Source organism: Drosophila grimshawi, unplaced genomic scaffold (genome assembly GCF_018153295.1).
Source record: "Drosophila grimshawi isolate 15287-2541.00 unplaced genomic scaffold, ASM1815329v1 contig_193, whole genome shotgun sequence".
Classification (NCBI taxonomy): Eukaryota; Metazoa; Arthropoda; class Insecta; order Diptera; family Drosophilidae; genus Drosophila; species Drosophila grimshawi.
The window spans coordinates 224,947-234,800 of NW_025062966.1; the positions used below are offsets into that span (position 1 = coordinate 224,947).

The 9,854-nt window shown below is 43.2% G+C and overlaps 1 protein-coding gene across 1 annotated transcript; it reads left to right on the top strand.

Annotated features, from left to right (window-relative positions):
- The first annotated feature begins 1,853 nt into the window (after positions 1-1,853).
- Positions 1,854-3,179, top strand: LOC122322471. Its single transcript, XM_043214759.1, has one exon. It carries the CDS (start codon positions 1,854-1,856, stop codon positions 3,177-3,179), a length of 1,326 nt encoding a protein of 441 aa, XP_043070694.1.
- Positions 3,180-9,854: the final 6,675 nt, after the last annotated feature.

A 9,854-nucleotide genomic window follows, 5' to 3' on the forward strand; every position in this document is an offset into this window, starting at 1 on the left:
GCTGAAAATATATAGTCTCGAACTCATTTCGAGAAACTGACGTCTTAAGTTTCTGTTTCCAAATTCAAACGGATGTATCTTCGCCAATAATTGTCAGAAGTTAGAATTTCTTTCAACATTATGAAGCCCTTTTTATATATTTTGACTCTGCATCAAAAGCTGAAAATATGTAGTCGCGAAGTCATTTCGAGAAATTGACGTTTTAAGTTTCGGTTTCCAAATTCAAACGGATGTATCTTCGCCAATAATTGTCAGAAGTTAGAATTTATTTCAACATTATGAAGCCCATTTTATATATTTTGACTCTGCATCAAAAGCTGAAAATATGTAGTCTCGAACTCATTTCGAGAAATCGACGTTTTAAGTTTCTGTTTCCAAATTCAAACGGATGTATCTTCGCCAATAATTGTCAGAAGTTAGAATTTCTTTCAACATTATGAATCCCTTTTTATATATTTTGATTTTGCATCAAAAGCTGAAAATATGTAGTCTCGAACTCATTTCGAGAAACTGACGTCTTAAGTTTCTGTTTCCAAATTCAAACGGATGTATCTTCGCCAATAATTGTCAGAAGTTAGAATTTCTTTCAACATTATGAAGCCCTTTTTATATATTTTGATTCTGCATCAAAAGCTGAAAATATGTAGTCTCGAAGTCATTTCGAGAAATTGACGTTTTAAGTTTCTGTTTCCAAATTCAAACGGATGTATCTTCGCCAATAATTGTCAGAAGTTAGAATTTCTTTCAACATTATGAAGCCCTTTTTATATATTTTGACCCTGCATCAAAAGCTGAAAATATGTAGTCTCGAACTCATTTCGAGAAATTGACGTCTTAAGTTTCTGTTTCCAAATTCAAACGGATGTATCTTCGCCAATAATTGTCAGAAGTTAGAATTTCTTTCAACATTATGAAGCCCTTTTTATATATTTTGACTATGCATCAAAAGCTGAAAATACGTAGTCTCGAAGTCATTTCGAGATATTGGCGTTTTAAGTTTCTTTTACCAAATTCAAACGGATGTATCTTCGCCAATAATTGTCAGAAGTCAGAATTTCTTTCAACATTATGAAGCCCTTTTTATATATTTTGACTCTGCATCAAAAGCTGAAAATATGTAGTCGCGAAGTCATTTCGAGAAATTGACGTTTTAAGTTTCTGTTTCCAAATTCAAACGGATGTATCTTCGCCAATCCTGGTCTGAGAACTTGTGGGATGGTTCGGATGGGGCTGAGCTGAGGCCACCAGGCGGGTCGCGGGTTGCGGATAGCGAACGGCCTCCCCTCGGGGAGGTTAGCTGCGAATAATACGATACTTTTCGTAAATAAGCAGTCCGGACAAACAGCGGGTGCGATTATGCCGATCGCACCGACGATGCGCTTGTGTCGCCGCCTTCTAAAGTATAGCCTCACACATCCCCCTATCTCCCCACAAAACTACCTACCACATCCTACCCCCTCATCTCACTCCGGGCCGGACTAAGGCGTTATTCGAACCGTGCCGAGAGTCAGCCTGGCTGGGGGCCCGGATCAAAACTAGCCCAGTCTTTAACGGTGAGCTCAGGCAAATGGCGACCGTCTGTTCTAATTCAGCCTTACCCGGGTATTGCGGATCTCTGCGCGGGCGGACACTTACTTCTCCGCAGCTCGTGGGATTCCATGGAAAAGTTACAATATATAAAGATATCGCAGGATCTCCCTGCGGAACTTGTCGCAAGACAATTAGAGGGTCATATCCCTGACGGAGAACGACACTTGCGTGTGGTAGACAATCCTCCACACCGTGCTGCTCCAGCAACAAATAGGAGAGTGCCACGGGCACGAGAAACTCCGGCTGTGAGGCATGGGAGACCGATGGCTGGTACACTCAGACCACCGCACCCAACACCGAACAGCGCGAGGCAAGGCGCTCAGCGCCCAAAGAGGAAGGGAGAGCTCCTGCCACCAAGGGGTCAACCCGGTGGGCTGGATGACCCGAACCGGAGAAATCTCTGCGGTTCAAGGGTCAAGTGGTACCTCCGGTACCTCCAGCAGGGACTCAACCCCGATGAAGCCCTGAAAAAGGCCAAAGAGCCCAGGGAGGAGATTGCAGCACCCGCGCCAGCCTCGAAAAGGCGGAGCAGCAGTCTCACACCTCCGGTGGCCACCCCCAAGAGGATGTGCCCGGGGGTTGTGGGCGCTGCCCGCGGCTCGGCAGCGGCAAAGGTGCTGAAGAACAATGGGGCAGGTAATCTGGACCTGCGCCCAAGCACATCGCGTGCAGCGGCCACGAAGCCCAGCTCGCCGACACCCACCGAGCCTCGCCTGTCCTATGCAGACATGGCAAAAATGGTAAAGGTGGCTGTGTTGCCCGTGGGCTTCGCAAGGGTCATGCTCAGTCACGGAGATTTATCTGTGTTGGAAGAGGCCATCATTGACGAAGTCATTGCATCTGATGGAGATGTCGCGGTCTCATTCGTGGGCATTCACTTCCGGGTTGGATTCCTGGTAATTGAATGCTCCGATGAGACCTCAGCCGATTGGCTAAGGATTGCAACTTCGAGGCTACAGTCGTGGAAGGGCGTGCCCCTTGAGTGCAAGGTTGGGGACGACATACCGTCGCCCCACTGCATCACGCTGTTCTGCCCCAGGAGTGCAGCTCGGTCTACCGAATCCCTGTTGGTTCTGCTGAGGAACCAGAACAGGATCGAGACCGACACCTGGAAGGTGATCTCCAGGAGGAACGAGGGTGGAGGAGCCCTCCTGGTGATCGGGATAGATGAACTATCCAAGAATGTTATTGTGGAGAAGGGGCACCAGGTCTTCTTCCGTTATGGGACCATCCCCGTAAGCGGACTGAAGAAAAAGAAGACTGGAGAAAGGCCCCAACTTGCTCCAACGGGCAGAGAGGATGTCTCGGTGGGCAACATCACCACATCGGACACTCCTGCCCCGGAGCAGGGCAGTCCGACTGCGCAGCCCACCGACCCGTCGGAGGACCTCGCAGATGACGAAGAACTGGCAGATGCGACGCTCTGCCAGGCGGAGATGCTGGGGGACGACGATATCCCCATGTCCTCGCAGGAGCTGGAGGAGCAGCTGCAGGATGCAGCTGAAGCTGACGTCACTATGACGAGCAGCGGTGGCGGGGACTGCTCCAGGCCCCATTCACCGTGTCAGCTGGAGCCTCCCCAAAAGTAGATGTCAAATGTCATCAACACAGGGCTAGCCCAGGTAAACATCCACCGAGCTAAGGCAGCCTCGGCGGTCTTAGCAAGGATGTTTACCAACAAACACCTTGGGCTGGCCCTGGTACAGGAGCCGTGGGTGAACGATGGCATCAAGGGCCTGTTCACAGTCGACTCAAAGGTAATCTGGGATCGGAGAGATCCAGCACCCAGAGCTTGTATCATGGTAAGCAAAAGTATTAACTTTACTATCCTTTCAGAATTCCTGACTAGAGACTGCGTTCCCTTACTGGTTTACACCAAGGGCAGCGCGGTCTCTATGGTTATCGTATCCGCATACTTCGCAGGGGATGCACCCTGCCCGCCACCAGAGATCGAGAAGCTGGTGGAGTACTGCAGAAAAGAGAAGATGCCGGTGCTCATCGGATGCAATGCCAATGCGCACCATACTATATGGGGCAGCAGTGACATCAATCTAAGGGGTGAGTGCCTAACTGATTTTATTTTCAAATATAATCTAGAACTAGGTAATGTCGGATCTACACCGACATTTGTCACCAGGATCAGGGAAGAGGTGCTAGACATCACCCTGATCAATCGGTCCCTAAAGCCTCACCTTAGGGACTGGCATGTTTCCCAAGAGGAATCCATGTCTGATCATAGGACTATCCTATTTAACTTAAAATTAAATACGGATAGTAGCACACAAAGTCGCAACCCTAGAAAAACCAACTGGGAAGGGTACAAGTCGACCCTAGGACTTTCCCTAGCCAACGGGCTGTCTGGTAATCCCAGAAGGCCGCTAGAGCTTGACAGGGCTATTGGTTACCTCAATAAATGCATAACCAAGGCATTTGAGGATAACTGCCCGGTAGGGAAAAAGTACATGGAAAAAGATGCCCCATTGTTGGAACGACAGCCCAAAAAGGGTGCGCGTGACCACACGTCGCCTCTTCAATAAGGCAAAGAGGGACGGAATATGGGAGCAGTACCGTGAGAGCCTGACCTCCTATAATAAGGAGATAAGGAAGGCCAAACGGAAGAATTACAGAAACTTCTGCGAAGGCATAGTTAGCACAAGCGAAGGCGCCAGGCTCCATAGAGTACTGGCGAAACGAGCGCCTGATGCGAACTTAGCACTGAAGCGTGGGGATAACTCCTTTACGAGCACTGATCTGCAGAAACTAGCATTACTCTTCGAGACACACTTCCCAGGAAGTACACCCCTGCAGGAAGAGGCTATCGAGAGGGAAAGTAGATACAGGCCGTCAACTGACGATTGGGCATGCGCCAAGTCGACAGTCTCTAGGGAGAGACTTAATTGGGCAGTTGGAACATTCCAACCCTATAAGTCCCCTGGAATGGACGGCATATCGCCAGCCTTCCTTCAAACGGGACAGTAAATACTTCTCTCCCGTATTAGGAAAGCATTAGTAAGTAGTCGAGCCCTCGGATACATACCGGGCGCATGGAGAAGAGCTAGGGTAGTCTTCATCCCCAAGGCAGGGAAGAAAGACATTACCAGCCCAAAGTCCTTCAGACCCATCAGCTTAACATCGTTTTTACTGAAAACGTTGGAAAAGCTGGTGGACTATAAAATCAGAAGCACTTTGCTTAAGCAAAGGCCGCTGCACCCAACGCAGCATGCATACAGAGTAGGCAGGTCCACGGACACAGCACTTTATCCGCTGCGACGTACTTTGAGTGCAGCAATTGATAATAAGGAAGTAGCACTGTGCGCCTTCTTAGATATAGAAGGTGCCTTTGATAACACATCTCACGATGCAATCAATGCTACTCTTGAAAGAAGAGGCCTGGACCATACCACCAGCAGATGGATAATGGCACTGCTACGGTCCAGACAAGCCACGGCATCATTACATGATAGCACTGTAACAGTCCTAAACCACCAAAGGCTGTCCCCAAGGGGGGTGTAGTCCAGTCAGGGATAAGGATAACGTATGACTGGTGTAGGGAGGTTGGACTCAACCTAAACCCTACGAAAACAGTCATCGTCCCCTTTACCAGACGACATAAGTTACAGAGGATGAGACAAATATGGCTCTCAGGGACCCTACTAGAAACAAGTAGGGAGGTCAAATACCTGGGAGTCACTTTTGACAGCAGACCTCACTTTGGCACCCATGTGCAAAATACGATATTAAAGTGCTCCAGGGCGCTTTATACATGTCGTAGTATTGCCGGCAAATCATGGGGAACATCACCAAAGATATTAAGATGGCTGTACCTGATGGTAGTAAGACCCATGTTAACCTATGGGGTGGTTGCATGGGGTGACAGGGCGCGGATGATCACCGTGAAGAAACAACTACAAAAGTTGCAAAGAATGGCCTGCGTATGTATGACAGGAGCTATGCGCACCTGCCCTACAATCGCCCTTGAAGCCTTAATGGAGCTCACACCACTCCACCATATCATAAGGCTCAAGCAGAAAGCTACGCTTGTCAGGATATCAGCAGAAGGAGTTGGGGGCAACCATATCCTAAGCCACAAGGATGCCCAACTCCTTTCATACGAACTACCCCTACTGACGCAACCTAGGGACGAAATGGCAGCCGAATACATATTCGAGCGAAATTTCACAGTTCGTATAAGTAGTAAAAGGGAATGGACAACTCTGGATGAAGTCCATCCCATGAAACCGCACACCATAAAATGGTACACCGATGGATCACTCACGAATCAGGGCACCGGCCTTGGAGTGGTGGGTCCTCGGGTATTTTACCATGAATCCCTGGGAACGCACACCAGCATATTTCAGGCTGAGGTGTGTGCGATAGGGAGATGTGCGGACATCAACATAGAACGTAACTATCGGAATACGGGATATATCCATCCTATCCGATAGTCAAGCAGCATTGAAAGCTATAATGGGGACTAAGATAACATCGAAAGGGTAGTCCATGAAGTTCGTTCAAAGCTAGACCTACTCGGGACTCACAACAGGATCACCCTACGATGGGTCCCGGGTCACAGGGACATAGCGGGAAACGAGGCGGCTGACAAGCAAGCAAGAATGGGGGCAGAAAGGCCCCTAACAGGACCAGAACCGTATTGTGGCATAGGGAGACACACTATACGACTGGAACTTAGAAACGAGGAGAGACAGAGACGGCATCAGAGCTGGTCAGAGGCAGTAGGACTCCGACAAGCCAGATGCCTCTTTGGTGGTTATAATCTTGTACGTTTTAAACAGATTATAACCATGGGAAAGAACAACCTTAGAATACTTACCGGTCTATTGACAGGACACTGTAGACTAAGGAGTCACCTGACAAAATTGGGTATATATAGTAGCGATCTCTGCAGGTTTTGTGAAAGAGAGGAGGAATCCTCGATGCACATCCTGGTAGAATGTGTCGCCTTAATTAGAAGAAGAAGCAGCATCCTAGGGGCGCATGTTTTGAATTACAAAGACATAGTAGACCTCAACCCAACAAAGATCCTCACGTTCGTAAGGGAGTTGGGGCTGATGGAAGAGCTATAGGCTCAGAAGGGGGGCACAATAGATCAAATAGGTCGCGGTGCAGCTTCCCCCCTAATAATAATAATAATAAAACTTCGCCAATAATTGTCAGAAGTTAGAATTTCTTTCAACATTATGAAGCCCTTTTTATATATTTTGACTCTGCATCAAAAGCTGAAAATATGTAGTCTCGAAGTCATTTCGAGAAATTGACGTTTTAAGTTTCTTTTTCCAAATTCAAATGGATGTATCTTCGCCAATAATTGTCAGAAGTTAGAATTTCTTTCAACATTATGAAGCCCTTTTTATATATTTTGATTCTGCATCAAAAGCTGAAAATATGTAATCTCGAAGTCATTTCGAGAAATTGACGTTTTAAGTTTCTGTTTCCAAATTCAAACGGATGTATCTTCGCCAATAATTGTCAGAAGTTAGAATTTCTTTCAACATTATGAAGCCCTTTTTATATATTTTGACTGTGCATCAAAAGCTGAAAATATGTAGTCTCAAATTCATTTCGAGAAATTGACGTCTTAAGTTTCTGTTTCCAAATTCAAACGGATGTATCTTCGCCAATAATTTTCAGAAGTCAGAATTTCTTTCAACATTATGAAGCCCTTTTTATATATTTTGACTATGCATCTGTAGTCTCGAAGTCATTTCGAGATATTGGCGTTTTAAGTTTCTTTTACCAAATTCAAACGGATGTATCGTCGCCAATAATTGTCAGAAGTTAGAATTTCTTTCAACATTATGAAGCCCTTTTTATATATTTTGCCTCTGCATCAAAAGCTGAAAATATGTAGTCGCGAAGTCATTTCGAGAAATTGACGTTTTAAGTTTCTGTTTCCAAATTCAAACGGATGTATCTTCGCCAATAATTGGCAGAAGTCAACATTTCTTTCAACATTATGAAGCCCTTTTTATATATTTTGACTCTGCATCAAAAGCTGAAAATATGTAGTCGCGAAGTCATTTCGAGAAATTGACGTTTTAAGTTTCGGTTTCCAAATTCAAACGGATGTATCTTCGCCAATAATTGTCAGAAGTTAGAATTTCTTTCAACATTATGAAGCCCATTTTATATATTTTGATTCTGCATCAAAAGCTGAAAATATGTAGTCGCGAAGTCATTTCGAGAAATTGACGTTTTAAGTTTCTGTTTCCAAATTCAAACGGATGTATCTTCGCCAATAATTGTCAGAAGTTAGAATTTCTTTCAACATTATGAAGCCCTTTTTATCTATTTTGATTCTGCATCAAAAGCTGAAAATATGTAGTCGCGAAGTCATTTCGAGAAATTGACGTTTTAAGTTTCGGTTTCCAAATTCAAACGGATGTATCTTCGCCAATAATTGTCAGAAGTTAGAATTTCTTTCAACATTATGAAGCCCTTTTTATATATTTTGACCCTGCATCAAAAGCTGAAAATATGTAGTCTCGAACTCATTTCGAGAAATTGACGTCTTAAGTTTCTGTTTCCAAATTCAAACGGATGTATCTTCGCCAATAATTGTCAGAAGTTAGAATTTCTTTCAACATTATGAAGCCCTTTTTATATATTTTGACTATGCATCAAAAGCTGAAAATATGTAGTCTTGAAGTCATTTCGAGAAATTGACGTTTTAAGTTTCTGTTTCCAAATTCAAACGGATGTATCTTCGCCAATAATTGTCAGAAGTTAGAACTTCTTTCAACATTATGAAGCCCTTTTTATATATTTTGACTCCGCTTCAAAAGCTGAAAATATGTAGTCTTGAATTCATTTCGAGAAATTGACGTCTTAAGTTTCTGTTTCCAAATTCAAACGGATGTATCTTCGCCAATAATTGTCAGAAGTCAGAATTTCTTTCAACATTATGAAGCCCTTTTTATATATTTTGACTATGCATCAAAAGCTGAAAATATGTAGTCTCGAAGTCATTTCGAGATATTGGCGTTTTAAGTTTCTTTTACCAAATTCAAACGGATGTATCTTCGCCAATAATTGTCAGAAGTCAGAATTTCTTTCAACATTATGAAGCCCTTTTTATATATTTTGACTCTGCATCAAAAGCTGAAAATATGTAGTCTCGAAGTCATTTCGAGAAATTGACGTTTTAAGTTTCTGTTTCCAAATTCAAACGGATGTATCTTCGCCAATAATTGTCAGAAGTTAGAATTTCTTTCAACATTATGAAGCCCTTATTATATATTTTGACTCTGCTTCAAAAGCTGAAAATATGTAGTCTCGAATTCATTTCGAGAAATTGACGTCTTAAGTTTCTGTTTCCAAATTCAAACGGATGTATCTTCGCCAATAATTGTCAGAAGTCAGAATTTCTTTCAACATTATGAAGCCCTTTTTATATATTTTGACTATGCATCAAAAGCTGAAAATAAGTAGTCTCGAAGTCATTTCGAGATATTGGCGTTTTAAGTTTCTTTTACCAAATTCAAACGGATGTATCTTCGCCAATAATTGTCAGAAGTCAGAATTTCTTTCAACAATATGAAGCCCTTTTTATATATTTTGACTCTGCATCAAAAGCTGAAAATATGTAGTCGCGAAGTCATTTCGAGAAATTGACGTTTTAAGTTTCTGTTTCCAAATTCAAACGGATGTATCTTCGCCAATAATTGTCAGAAGTTAGAATTTCTTTCAACATTATGAAGCCCTTTTTATATATTTTGATTCTGCATCAAAAGCTGAAAATATGTAGTCTTGAAGTCATTTCGAGAAATTGACGTTTTAAGTTTCTGTTTCCAAATTCAAACGGATGTATCTTCGGCAATAATTGTCAGAAGTTAGAATTTCTTTCAACATTATGAAGCCCTTTTTATATATTTTGATTCTGCATCAAAAGCTGAAAATATGTAGTCGCGATGTCATTTCGAGAAATTGACGTTTTAAGTTTCTGTTTCCAAATTCAAACGGATGTATCTTCGCCAATAATTGTCAGAAGTTAGAATTTCTTTCAACATTATGAAGCCCTTTTTATATATTTTGACTGTGCATCAAAAGCTGAAAATATGTAGTCTCGAATTCATTTCGAGAAATTGACGTTTTAAGTTTCTGTTTCCAAATTCAAACGGATGTATCTTCGCCAATAATTTTCAGAAGTCAGAATTTCTTTCAACATTATGAAGCCCTTTTTTACATATTTTGATTCTGCATCAAAAGCTGAAAATATGATGTCTCGAAGTCATTTACGAGATATT

Bases quoted from the DNA above. Each gene is read 5' to 3' on its own strand.
- LOC122322471 (XM_043214759.1), top strand. From the start codon at position 1,854: ATGGCTGGTACACTCAGACCACCGCACCCAACACCGAACAGCGCGAGG.